Raw genomic sequence first — 20,187 nt, forward strand, 5'->3', positions numbered from 1 at the left:
GAGGGTTCCCCTACCCCAGTGGATTTAGAAGAGGATATAAAGGGGGCAAATTCATCCAGGGTCATTCTACATTGTAGACTTGCAGTGCCCAACAGTGTGCTGCTTTGTGCCTCGTAAACTGGAAGTAGGGTAGCTGTGTCCATTTGAGGTAGGGTATTTAACTCTGGTGAATAATGGGGTGAAATAATCTGTCCCTAAACTAATTAATCTGCCCATTTCGCCCTATATTGACTGCTTCTGGAATTATCTGGTTGTCAGCTCAAAACTGTGTTGTGCCCTTTAGGGTGTTACTGTCAGGCATCATAACCTTTCATGTAGACATGGCCAGAATGTGGTCCTGAGGTTTTGTCATAACTAGCTCTCTGTAGATGTAATTTTGCAAGGAGAAAGATGAGAGCCTAATCAGAAATATTAATTTTTCTGCCTAAATAATCTATAAATGTTCTTTGCAGACTTGAGGCCTGGAAAACACGGTTTATGAGGACAGGCTGAAAGAACTAGGATCACTTAGTCTGGAGAAGAAGACTGAGGGGGAATTTGATAAATGTTCTTGCATACTCAAAGGGCAGTTATAGAGAGAGTAGAGATGGGTCTCTGGCTGTAGGGGACAGGACTAGAAGCAGTGACCTTAACCTGCAGCAAAGGAAATTTAGATTGAAAATTAGGAGGAACTTTCTCGCTATGAGCTAGTCAAGCATTGAAACAGGCTACATAGAGAAGATGTGGAGTCTCCACGCTTGGAAATTCGCAAGAGCAGGTTAGATACATTTGACTGGGATGGTTTAGTCAGGGATCATCCTGCCTTGAGCAGGAATTGGACTAGATCAGTGGTGCTCAACCTTTTTCTTTGGCAGGCCATGGGCAGTGCCAGTCCATCCAAAGGCCAGATGTGTCCAGTGGCCCTCTTCTGGCATCTATGGCAGGTGTGGCAGGGCCCCATCCAGGCACATAGAGAGGGCAGGGGGCAGCCTGGCTCGATACAGCCCTGCATCAGGGGGGACATGGTCCAGAAAGCTTTGACCCCAGCCCAGTGGCACAGAGAGAAGGGGGCATGACCTAGCCCAGATTTGGCTGTGCTGGTGGACGGGATATGGGAATTTGGCAGCAGGGGAGGGTGGCCACTGCTGTCCCACTGCCAAATTTTCCAGTCCATGGGAGCCCCACAAGCCAGATGCAGTGGCTTCCGAGGCCTCATTTGGCCTGTGGGCCAGAGGTTAAAACACCCCTGGACTAGATTAGCTTATGAGGTCCCTTCCAGACCTGTGTTCCTATGATACTAAGGTGATCTGTATTTATGATTATTCTGCCTTGCTTGTAATTGAGATCTGTCCTTTGCTTTTGTTATTAGGCCTGTCTAATAGGTTTGAGAGATTTGAGAGCAATCAAAGATATGTGGGACAAAGGGAACTTTGTTGCTTTGGGGATAGTCTAGTTTTGTTTTCATGACTTTGTCAGAGGCAGCTGGAACCTTGGAAAAGTATACCTTTTATAAATCAGTAGTAATTTTTAGGGTGTTGCAAATGTACTGGGGGAGGAGGCCTGGGACTCTGCACTTATCACTGGATGCATCTACATGAGACACTTTACTGTGCGGTAGAATTATAGAACTGGAAAGGACCTGTAAGATCGTAAAGTGCGATCCCCTGCTGTGGGGAGGAAGTTATTGGGTTCAGACGAGCTCGAAAAGGTGCCTGTCCAGCCTCATTTTGAACACTTCCAAGGAGGGTGACTGCACCACCTCTGCTGGGGAGTGTGTTTCCGATTCTGGCGACGCTTGCAGAAAAAAAGTTTTTTTTTATGTCTAGACTTGATAGACGTATCTACTGCACAGTAAAGTGTCACTGACTATACATATGCACATTTACTGCACAGTAAATTAATCTATTGGGCAGTTAGTTACTGCCCATGAATACAGGTAGTAAACTAACTGCTCAGTAAATACCACTGCATGTGTAGACACTGGGCGGGAGGAAATTTGCTCCCAGTCAGCCCTTATATTAGGAGGCCACAGGAGACTGGGAATTCCCTCTGTCCTGGCACTACTCAGCTCCCCCAGGAGGTGGGAGCCAAGCAGCACCAGGATGGTGTAGCTCTCTGAACCCTCCTCCATGTCCCCTACCTCCACCCTGTTCCGGCACTGCTCAGCTGCCGGCTCCCTACAGAAACTCCCTGCTTCCCTGCACAACCTGCAGCTGGCTGGAAACTGTTCCGTTTTGGGGCAGGTCCCAGCAGCTCTGGGCTGTCCACCATGAAGTTGGCTGGGACCCGCCCCGAAATGGGAGAGTTCCTGGCCAGCTCCAGGCTGCACAGGGAAGCTCTGCTGGGCCCAGGGCTTGTCCCCATGATGTGTATGGGGCCAGGAGACAGCTGCCACTGCAGCTGACAGAGGTCTCCTGGCCCAGTGCTCATGGGGACCAGCCCTGTGCTCCCTGCTAGCCCCCAGGCTGGCACCCAGGGGAAGCCTGGAGCTCCCTCTGTCTGATGCAGGGGGGCAAAGCAGGGTGGGAGCAAGTCCTTTCACAAGAGGGAGCACATGTAGATATGTAGTATTTTTACTGTGCAGTAAGCCTACTTGGAATTAATAGCATGTGTAGATGCTCCCATTTTAGTACAACTGTCAAGAGAACAATTCTTGGCAGGGCTTGTTTTTTTGTTTTTTTTTACAGCTACATGGCCAATATATTTGCTATAGACTTTACACTATGACATCTTAGCTTTCTTTTGCTAAAAAAAAAAAAAAAAAAGTTTAGCACATCCTTGCCAAGAAAACCTACTAGAAGCAAACTGATGCAGATTGTCCTTGTGCTTCCCACAACCTGAAACAATAACTCAGAGATGTGAGCTTCTCTGTTTACTTCAGTGGAGCATTCACTCTGAAAGGTGAAGATGAGAGTTTAAAGGTCAACATTAAAACTGATTGTACTCATTTAAATATTCAGCTAATGATCTTAGCTAACATTGGTGGATGCAGAAGCAAGGTAATGGATTAGGCCGGGGGTTGGCAACTGATAGGCTGTGCATCCAGACCTTCAGAGGGCTCACCAGAACTTGGGTGGTGGTCACGGACAGTCCTAAGACCTTAAAAGAGCATGCACACAACCCCAGTACTCCCACAGCTCAGGAGCGTGGACTGCCACTGGCTGTTGACTGCTGCAGCATGGGTTGGGTTGGAAGTGGCATTAGTTGACATGTAAATGACTACTGGTGATCAGCAGACCTGCTCTTGGGTAGCAGGCACACAGGGACCTTCAAAGCATGCACCCACAGCCCAGGAATGTTGGGATTTTCAAAGGGCACACATTAACCCTGGGAGCCAGGACACTGCTGAATGGCATTCCACCACTGGGCTTGTGGGTGTGCTGAGAGAGCAACCTGAAGGAACAGCAACACTGGTTTTCCTGACTGGGCACAACTGCCAGTGGCAGACAGGGCAGCTTGCCTACCTCCCTGGTAATTTGCTTCTTAGCAAGCTGGCATGGAGCCGTCTGCTTTCCCTACCTCCCCTTGGAGGGGGAGAAGAAGAGCAGAGCGCAGTGGAATTATGGGAGTCTTTCCACCTGGCCAGATGTTAATATTTTTTTGGCAGGACAAAAAAGTTCCTCTTTAAAGAGCAACCTCCTTGTCACAGAGCTATCATTTTCATTGGAAGACCCCTCATTTTTACTCTGAGACAAATTTCTTTAATGCCTGGCATGTTACCGTTTGTTGAAACTCACATACATCTCATGACAAATGTAAGTCTTAATGACTTCAAACAGGGATAGCATGAATGGCTCTTTCCATTTGGTGTTGGCCCTTTTTGTCATAAATTTGTCTGTTTTCTAATTTACAGCTTTTTTTAAATGACTCTATCATTTCAGTATAAGCAATTTGGGAAGGGGGTGGGGAGGGATGGGATAGAAGCATAGGGAGGAGAAAGCAACTGAGGAAGCCTGCCATCAGATCTCCCAGAGATTGTCTGCATTAGGAAGTTTACTGGAATAGCTATGCAGAAAATGTCCTTATACAGACAAGCCTTAAAGGAGGGAATGCAAAAGATGTTGGGGAAATGGAACCTAGAATTAGTGTAAGGATTAAACTGTTTAATTGTATAAGGTTTTGCTTTCTAATGTCACGTCTTAGTTACGATGATATGGAATCCTTTGAAATGCTGATATTTTATTGGTGATTTGGTCATTTATGTAGATAACTTGTTTTTAACTACAGACACGGTTGATAATGTTGGGTGTGAAATCTTACTTGCCATATTTATTTCTTTTAGCAAAAACAACAATTCTTCTCTCCAGAATTTTAAAAAATGCCACTCACTTTGTCATGAACTTGAAAGAACAACAGATGTGCAGAGGAGAAAAATAGAATGGTCAAGGACATAGTCTGAACTCAAACTACCAACATTTTTTATAAATAATATGGACTGTTTTAAATAACTATAGCCTTGACTTGATTTTAATGTCATTTAATTCTAAGTGTTCCCCCCTCCCAAAGTATGTTATTCTAAATTGGCGAGTTGACTGAATATTTTTGTTTGATTTGTTTTATGCTAAGAATCTGTTTGTTGTTTTGGTACAGTGAAAACAAAATGAAATTTCCATCCGCTGCAACCGCTGTATCTGGTACGTTTGACAAGTTGAGAGTTCTGGCACTTAATCGAACTGGAATTACATGGGTGGAGGTAATACATATTTGACTTCTACAAGTAAATAGAAATTACTTCCTGAGTCATTTGGTTTCTTCAGTAAATTAAGCGTAGTGAAGATTTGTACACTAGACCAGTTGTTCTCAACCTTTTTGTACCAGGACCCATTTGTAAACATCAGTGGCTAGTCCAGACCCCAGTGCCCCTTACTCCCAACCTTGCCCCCAGGCCTCAGCCCCCAGTATGTAGAGTGGGGGGGCAGGGAGGGAGTGTGTGGGAAATGGGGAGGCCCCAAGCAGCCCTTGCAGGCTGAAACTATGCCAGCCTGAAAGGGAAAAGCCACAGTCAGTTTCCCATGTTTGTTTTCCTTTAAAGGGGAATCTATTTTTAAAGTTTGTTGATCCATTTTTTAAGTTTGTTCACAACCCTTTCATATATTCTTGTGACCCACTTTTGGGTAGGGACCCACGGGTTGAGAAATGCTGTGTTAGACCACGTAGTCTTCCAAAACAAAGTCTGGTCTGTGTTATAAAGTTGTGCCACTTTAACTGTAGCTCAAACCCCTGACATAAACACAGTTAATCTTCACTTACACAGGCAGCTTGCCAAAATAACTGAAGCCAATTGATAGATTCATAGATGCTAGTGTTGGAAGGGATCTCAATGGAGCATTGAGTCCATCTCCCTGCCAGTGGCAGGAAAAAGTGCTGGGGTCATGCAACCCCAGCCAGGTGCTTGTCCAGTCTCCTCTTGAAGACCCCCAAGGTAAGGGAGAGCACCACTTCCCTTGGAATCCCGTTCCATATTCTGGCAACCCTAACTGTGAATATTTTCAACCTAAATCTCCCCATCAGCTTGTGGTCTTTGTTCCTAGTTATTCCAAAGGGTGCTCTGGTAAACAGAGCATCTCCTATTCTGTGCTGCCCCCCCTGGTGAATTTGTGTATTGCCAAAAGATCCCCCTTCAGCCTTGTCTTGCAGAGGCTGAAAAGGTCCAGGTCCCTCTGTAGGGCCTTCTCTGTAGGCCTCTAACCATACGAGTAGCCATCCTCTGGACCCTCTCAAGGTTGTCCACATCCTTCTTGAATTGTGGTGCCCAGAATTGGACATAGTAGTCCAGCTGTGGCCTGTCCACAACCACTCTCTGGGCATGCCCCTTTAGCCAATTTGCCACCCATGTGACTGTGTAATCATCTATGGCACAACCATTCAATTTGCTTATAAGAATAGGATAGGATACCATGTCAAAGGCCTTCTTAAAGTCCAAGTAGATGACATCTACCTCGACTCCTGCATCTAAGCATTTTGTAACCTGGTCATAGAAAGAAACAAGGTTAGTTAGGCTGGATTTACCTGCTATGAACCCATGCTGGTTGCCCTTTAGCATTTATTTTACTTGCTGGACTCCTACAAATGTGATCCTTGATAATTTTTTCAAGGGTTACTTTTTCAAGGGATAACTTTTTCAACTGTAGTCAGGTTTAACCTGTATTTAATGGTGCCTCCATTAGCAGATTGTGGCAAAGTACTTTGATTCTTTTTAAAGTTTTATTTGCACTGGTGCATCTTTTTAATAAAGATGAGCTTTAAAAGCAAAATAAAAAATGCTGTGTGTACATTGATTGTTCAAAGCCACTTTTATGTGACTGTTTGAGATGCTTTGATCGTTTCATTCCCTATGAAGTATATAGTTCACTTTCACAGTAGGCATTTAATATATCTTTGTTTATAAAGGAGCTGGTAAATGTCCAGTCACTTCTGTGGTGGCTCCTGCTTGTTTGAAATTCTTGACACAGAAAAGTGACTTGAACATCTGAGTGTTCTCCCTCACTAATAAGTCTTCCTTCACACCTTGCTTACATTTTCCTCATATATACATGGCATACAAGTCTCCCATTTTCTGTCCAGTCTTACATAGTGGGGGACTTACAAAACTGAAAGTCCCCCACTGTCTACCCCTTATTTGGATTGTTCAGCACCTTACCCTCCCTTTGTCGTCTACACTTCATGCTGTTTGCATGAACCTTTAAAGTTTCACTTCCATTTCATTTAAGAAGTAGGACTGAAAGGAGCCTTCTGGGCCGTTAAGTCCTGTCCCCTTTATAGACAACCCATATCCAGAAATGTGCATAAGAACGCTATTGCCATCTCTCTCATGTACCACATCCACAAAGTGCTAAATAAAAAACCCTACACCACAGCACAGATAAAGAACCAGGAGACCAAGGACACCTGCAGCACCTTGCCACAGGAACAGCAGGAAATTAAGTTAAAATATGTTAGGAGGTTCCTAAAAAAAAGACCCTCCCCTACGCTGCAGATGAAGGCAAATAAAACCTCCACCATCCTTGCAAGTCTGACTCAGAGAAAAAAATTTTCACAACTACAAACTTGGTAATGAATATCTGGTAAGAATCAGACTTAACATATAAGTACTTGAGAATGTGTTGGTACCTTAGGAACACCAGTACATCACAGTCAAATTCCTACATCTCATTGTGGCCAATGTCCAATGCTTTAGAAGAGAGCAAACCCCTAGCCCCTACAAAGGACTATCAGAAATCCTAGATTTTCAGATTAATCTCTATGTGGAATGATTTTAAAGTTTCTTTTTTGGTCCCTTCATGGGCAGTACCAGATATGGAAATCCTGGTATAACATGCTCAGATTATTGCACCAAAAACATACTTTTCCTACTCTACTGTCTCTTCTGTAAACCTTGTTGAGCTTCATCTTGAAGCAAGTCAGTTTCCTTACCCTTATTTTTGGACGGTTATTTTAGAACTTGATATCTTCAGCGTTTAAAAATCTGCTTCTATTATACATCTAGATTTGTTTGTGACCAGTTTATATCCATTCAATCCTATCCTGGTATTGTTATTTAACTTACTTTCATGCTATTTACCCCACAGATATTTTTATAAGGAGCAATTACATTTCCTCTCAGCCTTCATTTTGCTTTTGCTTAACAAGATAAGCTCTCTTGCTCTTTTTTTCCTAAGTTGTGTTTCCCTAATTACCCTAGCAGCCCTTCTCTGGACCTGCTCAGATCTGAATTAATCTTTTTGAATATAATATTCCAGATTGAGTCTTACCAATTTCTTCTTATAGTAGCACTAGTATTTTCCAGTCTTTACTAAAAATACCCAAACTAATATGTTTGAGGATTTCAGTAGTCTGACTGTTTGGTGCATGTACTTAATGGCTCATGGGTATACAACAATAAACCAGGAGAGCCAGTTCCCTCTTCTTCCACTGACTCCAGTCTGTGAGTCCGTGTAATATAGCAGACAGCCTTGTCATTAGTTCCTAAATATTTGAGTTTGTACTTTACACTATTAAACTTCTCGCCATTTCTGTCACTTCCTTCCAGAAGGCTGTCTAATTTGCCCTGCTTGATAATCAGACCCTCCTCTCTATTGCCAATGCCTCACTGACCTAGCATTTGCAAATTTCATAAATGCATATTTAGTTTCTGCACCAGGGCCACTCATGAAAATGTTAAACAGGATAATCCCAAGATCAGTCCTGAGGAACTTCACCAGGCGTGTTCCAATCTGATCCATTCCTTTCAACTTAACCAATTGTAATTGCCATTTTGTTAAGTGATATCTGCAGTGTATTGTATGCAGCAGCAAGAATGGAAGAGTGAGTGTGGTTTTTGTGGTTTTGTTGTGGTGTTTATCTCTACACTAGCCAATAAGCAATCAGCTGGATGCAGATGCATCTCTCTCGCTACCAGTAGGATTAGTACTAGAATAGATAAAGACCCTAGGTGATTTTAACTACATACTTGTAAACCTTCTCAGAGCAAGTCTGTACATCATGATGCTTAAAACAGTGGCAGCTATCAGCAGCTTTCCTCTTTGCTAGTGGTAGCAGTGATGGGGATTTTTAGCAAAGATTTTCTCATACAGACAAAAGTTATTTCTGGGTGACTGACTTTTAAAGAGAACCCCCAGGTTAGCAAGAGCAGTTTAAAATTGTCTTGCTTTTCCTGTGAGGCTTAGCTCCAGCTCACCAGCTCTCCTTGGTATTTTAAGGTCTGAACGCTTCTTTATACAGTCAGGCTAGTAGAATAATGCACTCCCGTTGTAAACAACAGTTCAATACAAGCTTGCACTTGAAAGCGGCTTTTCCACCTGTGGGGGATGGATGAGCTGGGTAGTCAGACAAGGGGAGAAAGACGCAATGAAAGCGGTCCAGGCTGCCACTTCAGCAGTGCTTTGTGATGAAGCACCTTAAAGATGTTACTGCAAAAGCTGCATTAGGAATAATTGTGAAAATGCAACCTATTTTGGCATAGAAAGCAAAAAAAAAAGCCTATGACCCAGGTAGCCAGAAAATCTTACAGTTTGCAACTGGGCTCCTGGAGAATGTGAAGAGGGGTATGAAAATGCTGGAAATATTTTTATTTAATGTGAAAAGTACTTAAAAGGTGAAAAGTTATTCAGAATAGCATACAACGTAACCATCTCTACAGCATAAGAACACAAGAAATAGAATTGTTTGTAATTTTTTCTGTTTTTCTCCTACTTACATTTTGAACTGTTTTTCATAGTAGAAGGATACACTTTTTATAAAACAGCTTTTCTAAATAAAGGAACCTTGAAATATCCATATTCTGGCAGTTTCAGTGCACTGAAGGTTGTGTTTTATTGGCCCATTAAATACACCACTTGGGGGTCTAAATACATCTGAGATTTGTATTAACAGATCATTGAAACCAAATTGTGTCCAAGCACTGCCTTAGTTCCCTATGGATGTTTGATTAAAGTACAACATGTAATCTCCAGCCAGAAAAAAATGTAAAATAGCTTACAGCCAGTGAAATGCAAGCATCACTGGTGCATTTGAAAGTCAAGTGATTCACAGTTATGGTTCTACAAACAACCCTAATGCTCGCTCCATATTTTTGTCTTATTTCATCTGTTATGGTTGGTTGAGAATCGGAATAGGATTACAAGTATGTGACTCATCATCAATGAGATGTAGTCTGAAAGGTAACTCAGGTGGTTTAGTTTCTCAAAGGGAATGAGACAGTGTTGCACCTTGGCAGCAAAAATAGGTGAGATATAGTGGCATTTTTTCCTGTAGTTTGGGCACCTGAGGGAAAGCTGCTCTTTGAGCTGGTAGATGATGTGATGTGCAGATGTGTACTTATAGTACAGTAGTGAGTTATATTTGGGGCCTGAATAACCTAAACCAAGAATCATGTAACCAGTATACCTGCAACTCTGCGGACTCTTGTTCTTAACATTTTTATTGTATGTTAGGTATAATAAAATGTAATTTCAGGTTTGTAGTACTTATTGGAAACATGGATGATGGAGAGCTTGAGTCTAATAAACACTGGTGTTTATTAGAACTTGTAGTTAAAAAGTTATTTAGGAGTTTTCTATTAACATCTTTAACTTTCTCCTAAATTCTTTTTGTTTTATATAGTTTGTTTTGTTAAGTTCTTACTGATTTATGTTTCTTCTACATGTGACTTTGCTGTAGGTTACTTTTTGCAGTCAGCGTAAGCATAAATAACACAAAATTTGAACCAAACCCTTCTTGGCTGAGTGCATAGGTTCCTTGAACAGACAAGGTTCTTTGGGTGAATCTGGTATCTTTTATTAGACCAACTTAAATAGTTGGAAAACAATTATTAAGCAAGCTTTCGGGTTCCAAAGCCCTTCGTCAGGCTAAGGAAGTTTCAGCAGTTGGTGTGCGCTCTTCCAGGATGGAAGAAGCCAGAGGCTGGTCTGGTATGCATACAAGACGAGTTCCTTGAATGAGTGTGTCACTTAGGATTTTCAAACACCAAGCAATGCACTGACTGGCTGCACTCTATGAACTTGCATACTTTCACTTGGGAAACCTACTGACTGCTGGGCAGTCACCTGTCAGTGAAGCTTTTAAGCTGTGCCTGATCTGTGACAATGTTTATAAAGTTTGTCTGTCCTTGTGTAACATGCAGAGGTTCAAAAATCACTGTGTATAAACTAAAACGTTGCAGTTTTCGCAGAATAGTCCTGCATGGGAACCTGTTTAGCACTATGGGGTAAAATACACATGAAATGTCTATGGCACTGGTTTTCAAACTGTTCTGCAGAACCTCAAGGGTCAGTGATAGAGCATCAGGAGTTCCGCAAAGAGGTTGGGGGTTATGGTAGAGGGGGCCAGGAGGTGGTGCACCACTATTGCCAGGCCAGGTCCCCTGGTTTTATGTCAGCTCACATGGCTTGTGGAATCAGGGATTAGGGGTTCCACAGCACAAGTGATTTGAAAGTGTTCTTTGACTTTAGGAAGTTTGAAAACCAGTGGCTTGGGGGCTATCAGTTTAAGAGGGCTACATACAAAACCACAGAAAACTTTCATTGGCCTCTATTCCACCCAGGAGAGCGCGCACAGCACCAGCAGACTCTCCCTATATCTGGAGAAAAGCGTGCACCCAAAAGCTTGCAAAGAACAATTTTTCCAATTATTTAACTATTAGTTTAATAAAAGAAATCATATTTACCCAAAGAACCTGGCTGCCTGTGTCCTTAGACCAACATGGATATACCCAACACCTTTAAAATCCAACGTATTGTTCTGTAAACAGATGTCTCATATGAGGCAATTCCGATTGATCCAACTCAAGACCTGGGACAAAAGAGGAGCTGCAAAGCCCTTTACACACACAGCCCTTCCCAGCTGCATTGTTGTTCAATGCCAGGGCGAGCACATAGCCTGATAGGTTTGTCCCTCAAATGATTGACAATTAAACCACTTTTAACTTATACAGCATTATAGTAGGAGTGTTAGCACATTTTATCTTGCATACTTCCCTTGTATATAAAGTGGGACAAAGGGCTGGTTCTCTGTAGGATCTTGAAAGAAAAGGCTTTCTCTTGGGGAAATATGCAGCCTCTATTTACACCCTTAGAAGCAAGTTAATCTTAGTGGTCTTTACCAAATTGTTCATTCTTTGAATCAGACATGAAATTTCAGGTAAAAAGCAGTGACTCAAAGCAAGAGAGGGGTACATTACTATACAATTTTAAAATTAGAATAGGAACATTGTCAGTTTTTGAAGTACAGACCCAGTATAGTTCAGTAATGTTGGGTTTTCTGGCTGTGCAGAGTGCTGCTGACTTCTTCCATCCACAGTCAACAGATCCAAAATCATACTGTCATCACTGTTGAGATGGGGGAGTATTGAAATTGGAAGTCTTGCAGATCACTTATTTGTAAGAGCTACAGTTTGTTTTGAATGCGTCTTACGCTTATTTGAAGCACGCATTCGAGTACAAATGCTATTACCTTTATTTTATACTAAATTAAGTTTTCCTATTAGGTTCTTCTGTGTGCTCCAGGGTGGCCAGCACTTGAAGAATTGTACCTTGCATCTAATGATATTACAGTTTTAGAAAGGTATGAGGTTCAGCTTAAATGCTAAAGTCATCATTTTATGATTGTTATACTGTATACATAAGGATATGATGTGTCTGGAAAAAATACTAAACTCAATTCCAGCAGTGCTTGAATTATCATTGCCATAGTAATCTTGTATAATACATCTTTGATATGTTATTTGAGTGGAAACATTAACCTGTGCAAATAGTTATTTCAGTTATGCAAGTGTAAATGAGTGCAAGTGTCTTAAAACAACTCTAAAATGTCATTATGGTTTTTAATTCTGCAGGCCCACTAATGTTCTACAGACCCTGAAATTGCTAGACCTTTCAAGCAACCAATTAATTGATGGAAATCAGCTGCATCTAATAGCACATCTCCCCAGGTATCTGTTGGAGAACTTCACTGAAAATTCTTTTTCATGTTCCATAAGTGTATTAGTTCATGTATAACTTTGTGGACTGAAGTATGATAATATTGACTTAATAAAAAACAAAATTGTACCCCCTCCCTCCGGATTATGTTAAATATTTCAGTTGTGCACCACAAAAGGAAAAAAAACCCTTATTTCCACACTATTATAACTTTTATATTAAGACAAAATGAAGGCATGTTTCTACTGCCAATTTTATTTGATTTTTGTTCTCCCATCCCACCCGTCATAACAATTCAGAATTGTTCAGACCTTTCCAAGGACAGAGATATATCTTGGAGACATCACTTTCTACAAGAGGTGGTTCAGCTGAATGTGTAGTAGTTACAACTTTGAGATAGCATGAAGTGCTACTCTGCCTTTGAGCATTCGATTGAAGGAAAAAATTGCTTTCTTTTAAGCAGCATTTAGCTTTGCATCCGTTAAAAATATGGAGTCAGATAAATTAATAATACTGATAATTAGTAAACTGGTAACTAAACTGATAACCAACCTACCTGCTGGTACTGGTACACTTCTATAATCACAGTGTATGCAATAAAAAGGTTGACACAAGTCATTGCGTATAAAAAAGACAGTATTTTTACTAAAATGTTTAACAAACATACTTTAAATTTCAGATTAGAAAAACTAATACTTTCAGACACTGGAATTTCTTCTGTACACTTTCCTGATGCTGGATTTGGTATGTAAAGTAAACATTGTGTGTTACATTTCGATATTTTAGAAGATTTTAAATTGTCGTCATCATCTTGTAAATTTATTGCCTTGTTCCTAGGGTGCAAGACAAAAATGTTTCTGTCGCTGAAACATCTTGTAGTAGATAACAACAAAATATCACAGGTAAGTTAGAGTATAATGCCTTTCTTTTTCTTTCTCTCTCTACCTTTTTTTGTTTTGTTTGTTTAATAAGAAATGGCAAATATACCTTTTGGTTTTACTTTGCTAAATATATACATGACTAGACAATTGTTGGTAAGAACTAATGCCCTCAACTATCTATTGTATTTCTTACTTTGGAGAGGTTGAGTATCTTCTTTAATTTCCACCTGGTTAAGCGGACAAGTTGTTGCCCAAATTATTACCAGGTACCCAACATAACTCTCCCATTGGTGCATCCAGACGTGCATGGATGTTTGGTTCTCCAGGGACAACTAGCAGTGGTGCACCTTGCACTGCAGCTGCTTGTCCCCAGGGAACACCCATGCCATGAACGCTTTGGCACATGGCAGGTTACCCAGGGGCAGTAGGGGTAACTGGGGCCAGCACTGTGCTGGCCACAGCAGCCTTACCTGGGGGTCTAGAGGCCTTCCAGGGCTGCAGCCACAGCGATTCTGCTGCATGGAGCCTGGCTGGAAGCGGAACATGGCTCTGGGTGGCCCAGCTCCTCCTTTCAGCAGTACGTGCTGCCCAAGAACGCTGCTCGCTGTTCCCCCTCTCCCTCCCCCGTGGGTTTTTTTTGACCCCTGGATATCCAGGGGTGAGTAAAACCTGCAAGAAAAAAAAAAAACAGTGCAGTGCACACTTGAGTAGTGTGCCCTTGTAGCACAGAGAACACCAGACATATTTGCAGTGCGACATACTACATGACCATTCGCTCCTGGATGTGCCCCATGAGTTGGTTTTAGGAGTTAATCTAGCTATCATCTTAAAGACTGCAGCATGGATATGTAAATAACACTGGTTTCCAGTAGCCAAAGAAAAACATTAAATCTTTTGGTTAAAAATCATCAGATTCTCTGTGGATAAAAATTAAATATTTTGCTCTCAATCTTTTGTTTTTATCTCTAATGGAGCTATGTTTAACAGAACTAAAAGAAGAAGTTTTTTGTTGGTCAGAGACTCTGTCAGTTCATCAATTGTAATAAAATTCTTGCCATTCAGAACTTTGTTTTTATTAGACTTGTTTTTTTAAATTTGCTTATCAATTTTCCTAATTGCATTTTATATATTATGAGCTCTAAGCTTGATTTTAAATCATGGATTATTTTCTTGATTGGTGTCAATTTGTTTAGAAGTAGAATATTTCTTTCCCTGAATTTCCTTTAAAAATAGCAACAGTTAAGGACATAAGAGGTATTTTGGGGATTTTATAATTTGAGGTACCCCAATTGTTTTAATTTTCCAGTTGTGGGACTCTTTAATTTATCCAGGTCTTGTTGCCAGGGCAAATAGTGCCAAATGGGGAATTAATATCCTCATTCAAATTAGAATTAGGAGTAAGCAGTAGTTGTGGAGTTGATAAGCCTGTTAACATTTCTTTTCACCATTGTACCTGTAATTGGTGAAGTATTAAAAAAAAGTTTTATTTTTCATTGATCTTTCTTTTGATGTCTCAGTTTGTCCAACTGGTATTAGACAAGCGAAGGGTTGGAAACAAGAGGCAATTCTGTCATTTTAAAAATCATCCAGACACTTTTTTGATGTTTGTGAACATTTTAAAATGGACCTTTAACGGAATTGCTTTCTTGATTTTTTTTTTTTTTAATTTTTTTTAATTTTAATTTTTTTAATTATTTTTTTAAAAATAAATCGTTTTGCAATGTGTTTATGGTAATTTAGCTTTTCCAATCCAGTACATCCTCCCAAGGATTCTGCTATTTCAATGCCAGGAATCAAACTGAGAAGTTAGTAGACTTTCTCTGTTTTTCTGTCTCAGTGAATTGTGGTAAAGAATGATTCTGGGTTTTAGAATGGTTTTTCATTATTGATTCAGTGACAACAAACTTAATGAATGGGGAGTTAAGGTTAGCTAGCTGTTGGGATCTCTGGGATCTTTCCAGCAAAAGTCAAACTTTGGGAAACCAGGAATAATGAGTAAAGATACATGTCCCTGTAATCGTACCTGTGCATCTCTAGGGATGACAGTTGTCAGTGGGAATAGTCTTTATGCATTACAGGGGCATTCACTGTGTCAGGTGGAGCTGTACTGAATGGTAGTTAGGCTAAGAGTATCTGCTTAGGGCTGTGACTGTGATGAGGGCACCTCGGTACTGTGCTGTGTGCTCTTCTGGGGCTGGTATGATCCTCCTCCACCTGATTTCCATATCTGTCATCAAAGTGCAGCGAAGCTGTGTGCTTGGTGAGATTCAGCAGGCCACTTTCCAGCACTGCTATGTGTAGGTTGCATCAAGAGTGGGGCATGGGCTTCCTGCCATGAGGATTGGCAGCTGTTTGGTGGGAGATGAGTGTGGGTTGTGGGTAAGTGACAGTACAATGTCATGCACCTAAGGCGGAAAGGTGCTGGAAAAAGGGCGAAGAGGTGGTAAAATTCAGCAGGTGCAATGCTTCCTGTGGGGCAGGCCTGGCATACAGATCGGGCCATCTGAAGGCAGCTCGTGTTCAGCACAGCTGCAACTTTCAGTGAGAGGAGACTATTGCAGGAATGGTGGGGGATACACACACCATAGACAGCCCCTCCCTCTCACCTGGTTCCCCAGGGCACTTTGGAAACCTTTGGCATGTAAACAGTTGCTACTTGCCATCTAGCATGCTCTCAGGCAGCAGCTCCCTGAGTATGGCACACTGCTCTGTTTACTTGGCCTGGTCTGTATGCTGATTCAAGCTGTGCCCACCAACTGGGCTCCATACCAGGCTGCCAAACCCCTCCTAGCTTCCTGCTCATGTGAGGTATGATCCCTGATGGGCAGGGGCTCCCCAGATCTCAGCATGTTAGTGCAGGGGGAGTCTGACAGGTCCTTTGCCCCTAGCTCTCTCCTCTACCATTTGCCCTGCTACCACTCCTGGTATGTCATCCTAGCTCCTTTTCCCTCTTTTGCTACTTAACACCACTCCCTTGCCTCCCTACTCCCACCTCCCCTTCCAGCATGTGTAATTTATTTTGGAAGTAATCTGAGCATGTTCTGCATTTTTTGCTCTCCTCCAAAATCACCCTGTTGGCGGAGACATATTGGAAATGTAGGCATCTTGCTACTTACCTCTCTGCCCCCCTGCCAAGCTTTCTGCCAAAGGTTAGATTCAAGTTAACATCGGCTGTAGATTAGGCTTTGTAACTCTGCATGTCATAGGTAATCTTGAGCCACACTGTTCATGTGAAACCCACCATGCTTGAAAACTTGCCAGTTTGCATGCATAGTGTAGTCTTGTTTGGTCCGAACACATCAAGTTCAGATGCATCCTGGGAGTCAAACTTTTTCCATGCTGCTTCCTCCCAGAGCAGTGGATGCCATGCGTGAGCTGAGGAAAAAGTCGCCCAAGGGAGACGGACTAGGAGCAGAACCCAAGGTCTGTGCAAAAGATCTTGGTAGATTCTGTCAACATTAAGGTGTTTGGGGGAAGGCGCTCTCTCTGGAAAACTCCATTTGCAAACATTCCATAGTTTTAAACACTAACTTTGCTCTATGTCACTCCCCCTGCCAAGGCGATCCAGGGAAGGCAGATTTTCAATCATCTAAAACAGACCTGTAAACCATGATACTGTATTCTTTATATTTGTAAATCCTCTACTATGTTTTTGATCCTGTACCTTTTTCTGCATTGGGAAATGCATCCATGGAACCTGATGTATCCTACTACTGATGTTTACAGGGTGCCCAAAGCAGTCTGTTAAAAAGTTATGTCACAGGATGTAGGGGTTTTTTTTGGTTTAAATTGCTTCCTTTTCAAAGGAATAGCTGCCCTTGTATTGTGTTAGAAGTGACTGGGTAGACTAACCTTACAGCAGTAGCACCACGAGATTAAAGCCGGCATGCAGTTCTATCAGCAGTAAGTTGGATTGGTGAAATGCCTCCGAGCACCGAAAGATGCGCTACTGCAATTTGGGTCCCATTGTGACTCAGTGAGCAAGTCTGAGTTGACTGCGCGGGTGTGTTGGCTTACTGGTATTTGGTAGAATGTGGTGAATCATTTCTAAGCGGGTGTATGTTTGTTCTCAGAGAATGGATTAAATCCCTGTCTGAGAAATTAAATGTGAATGCAGGTGCCAGAACTGGAGTCATAATTCGTTTTAGTTCCAGCCACATTTCTCCATTCAGTCCCTCTTGTGATTTGAGACCCCATCTAGTTAGTCTGTAAGGTGCCACTCTTCCCTGCCTTCTGTCCAACTTATCTATTTAACTCACATAATCAAACATGGGCCTGATGTTTGATTATGTGAGTTAAATGGATAAGTTTTCAGTCCTTAGGCTGGGCATAGAGGAGTACGCTATACATAATGATGCATGGTCCCTGGACCTACCCATTTTTTTCACTGGACCTCTCCCTTTCTCATTATTCCATAATTTCTTCCTTGTTTCCTGTTGAACACGTCCTGATCTCTTTGCTTTTCCACAGGTTCATTTTTTTCAGTTCCTTCAAAAATGTTCTCTTAACTGAACAAGCCCAGTGAAAGTAGTATTTAGTAGGCAAGTAAAACAAATGAATAAATACCTACATAAATAATATTCTTTGGGTAGCAGAACCAAATAGTCATTTCTCTAGTGGTTCTGGTGGCAGAAGCTAGTGGTATGTGTTCTGAAACAAAATAGAAATTTCATGTTGATTCAGAGATTGCTCTTTTAAAAAATCAATAATACATTTCTTTCCAACTTCTGTTCCAGTGGTCATTTGTCAATGAACTTGATAAACTGCAAAGTCTGGAGTCGCTGAACTGTTGGAATAACCCTTTGGGCCCAGAGAAAAGCCCTGAGACACTAAGACAGCTAATCATTGCCAAAATAGGTCAGCTGAAGTTCTTAAACAAATCTGAGGTATGTGATGCTGCAACAACTTGTATGAAGGAAAAAGAGCTCATGGCATTTTGGGTTTCTTTCTTTCTCAGTACATCTCTGAGCACAGATGGGGAAATGAAGATGGTGCCACCACACAGTTGGGCATCCTGGGCTCTGTCTCATTGCCATGGGCTTTCTGTGACATTGGGTGGGCAAGTCATGGAGCATGAATTTTTAGTGTCTAAATTACATAGTCTTTGCAAAGGGATTTTTGGTCCCAGATCACAGAGTTTTAAATTGACAGGTTAAACAAAACTAGTATGAAGCAATTTGAATGGGAATTACTTCCACGCTCCATTAAGCAGGGATCATTGCTTTAACAGGGCAGATGACCCACATTTTCCTTTTAGTAACAACCCAAGACACCCTGGGCAATAGACTAATTAACTGTACAGTAAACGTCTTGGCATTTATACATGTGCCCCTATTAGGCTGGAGTAAATTAATTTATTGTGCAGCAGGATAGTACTTGGAAATACTTGTAAATACAAGTACTATCCTGGTGTGGAGTAAAAAAAAACTCTGCAGCAGTGCATGCGTAGACGCTGTCCTGGCTGGTTGGGGCATGTGGGTGCTTCAGTGCAGGGGCTGCCTTCTGGCTAGCTCCACAATGAAGCACCCTCATGTCTCAACCAGCTGCTCTGGTGCATATTGAGCCCAGGGGAGCAGCCCTGGACTGGTAAGCTGACCCCCAGTGCACCCGGACAGCTGGGGCTGCTCTAACCAGCTCAACATGCTGTGATCTCGGGTGCATGTGCAAATAGCAATAGATTTCAAAGTTTATTGCTTCACATTAATTGCACGTGTAGATTCACCTCGTGCAAGTATATGCTACAGAGGCCAAGGGTGAGTTTTATTTGTTTAGCCCTTTGCTGGTCAGAAGTTGTCACGGTGCACATGCAGTTGATAACCTTGATGTGCTTCCTCAAACATGTTCTGTGTTAACAGGATGTTAGTAACATGAAAGGATCTGAAATGTTTCATAGTTAATAAAAATCCTTGTGCTCTTCAGAGCTTTCACGCTTTAATCTTTTGTTCTTATTACATGCTGTAATGATGGCAACATCAACAATTGACATCTGAGTATGAATCCATTGATTTCAGAAGTTCATAGTTCTTGAAAGCTTCAAAAAAGTGCTGAACATGCGAATAGCTAATGACATTTAGTGACACTTTTTATGTGTTCATCCTTGTGTCACTACAGATCCTTCCTCAGGAAAGAAAGGGAGCAGAGCTTGACTATCGCAAAATGTTTGGAAATGAATGGCTTGCAGCTGGCGGGCATCAGGACCCTGACAAAAACAGGCCCCAAGAGGAGTTCCTTGCTGCCCATCCCAGATACCAGTTACTTTGCCTTAGTAAGTGCAGTGGAGACAAAATGGAGATTTTCCTATTGTGGTGTTGTGCCTCTGTTCTTCCCAGTGTGCAGGGAATGGCCCTGACCTGCTTTGTTGCCTTTCTGTTTTGGTGCCACCTCTATTTTGTTAAACTTAGGATTATTGAAGACAAAAGGAAGAGAAAACCTAAAGTCAAGCAAAATAAGAGCCCACACCCCATGCGAAGAAAAAGCCAGCAATGCAGTATTGCAGAACAGGAAATGGGCCCCTATGTGATTCCTACCTTCAGTATCACTGGGGCAGTTGCCTCTCTGAAGTTCTAAAATTGCTCTCTGCTCCCATTGTTCTGCTGCTTTTTCATAGTTTCATAGTTGGTAGGGTCGAAGGGACCTGAGCAGATTTCATAGACATTAGGGCTGGAAGGGACCTCGGGAGATCATTGAGTCCAGCCCCCTGCCCAAAGGGCAGGAAGTCAGCTGGGGTCATAGGATCCCACCACGATAAGCATCCAATTTACTCTTGAAGGTGTTCAATGTAGGTGCTTGAACCACCTCCGCTGGTAGACTGTTCCAGACCTTGGGGGCTCGGACAGTAAAGAAATTCTTCCTTATGTCCAGCCTGAAACGGTCTTGCAGGAGTTTGTGACCGTTCGACCTCGTCATCCCTT

The 20,187-nt window shown here is 42.0% G+C and overlaps 1 protein-coding gene across 5 annotated transcripts in view; it reads left to right on the plus strand.

Annotated features, from left to right (window-relative positions):
• Nucleotides 1-20,187, plus strand: part of TBCE (tubulin folding cofactor E) — a 59,011-nt gene that overhangs the window by 30,539 nt on the left and 8,285 nt on the right. For all 5 annotated transcript variants that reach the window (XM_090044461.1, XM_090044498.1, XM_090044489.1 and 2 more), the window contains 7 exons: nucleotides 4,570-4,672; nucleotides 11,963-12,039; nucleotides 12,311-12,406; nucleotides 13,075-13,139; nucleotides 13,233-13,297; nucleotides 18,013-18,162; nucleotides 19,388-19,541. In XM_090044461.1, coding sequence (XP_089900587.1) covers nucleotides 4,570-4,672; nucleotides 11,963-12,039; nucleotides 12,311-12,406; nucleotides 13,075-13,139; nucleotides 13,233-13,297; nucleotides 18,013-18,162; nucleotides 19,388-19,541 — 710 coding nt within the window. The remainder of the gene's footprint in view (nucleotides 1-4,569; nucleotides 4,673-11,962; nucleotides 12,040-12,310; nucleotides 12,407-13,074; nucleotides 13,140-13,232; nucleotides 13,298-18,012; nucleotides 18,163-19,387; nucleotides 19,542-20,187) is intronic.

The sequence above is a fragment of the Crocodylus siamensis genome, chromosome 1 (genome assembly GCF_052110815.1).
Source record: "Crocodylus siamensis isolate JL-2025a chromosome 1, ASM5211081v1, whole genome shotgun sequence".
In the NCBI taxonomy this organism is placed as follows: domain Eukaryota; kingdom Metazoa; phylum Chordata; order Crocodylia; family Crocodylidae; genus Crocodylus; species Crocodylus siamensis.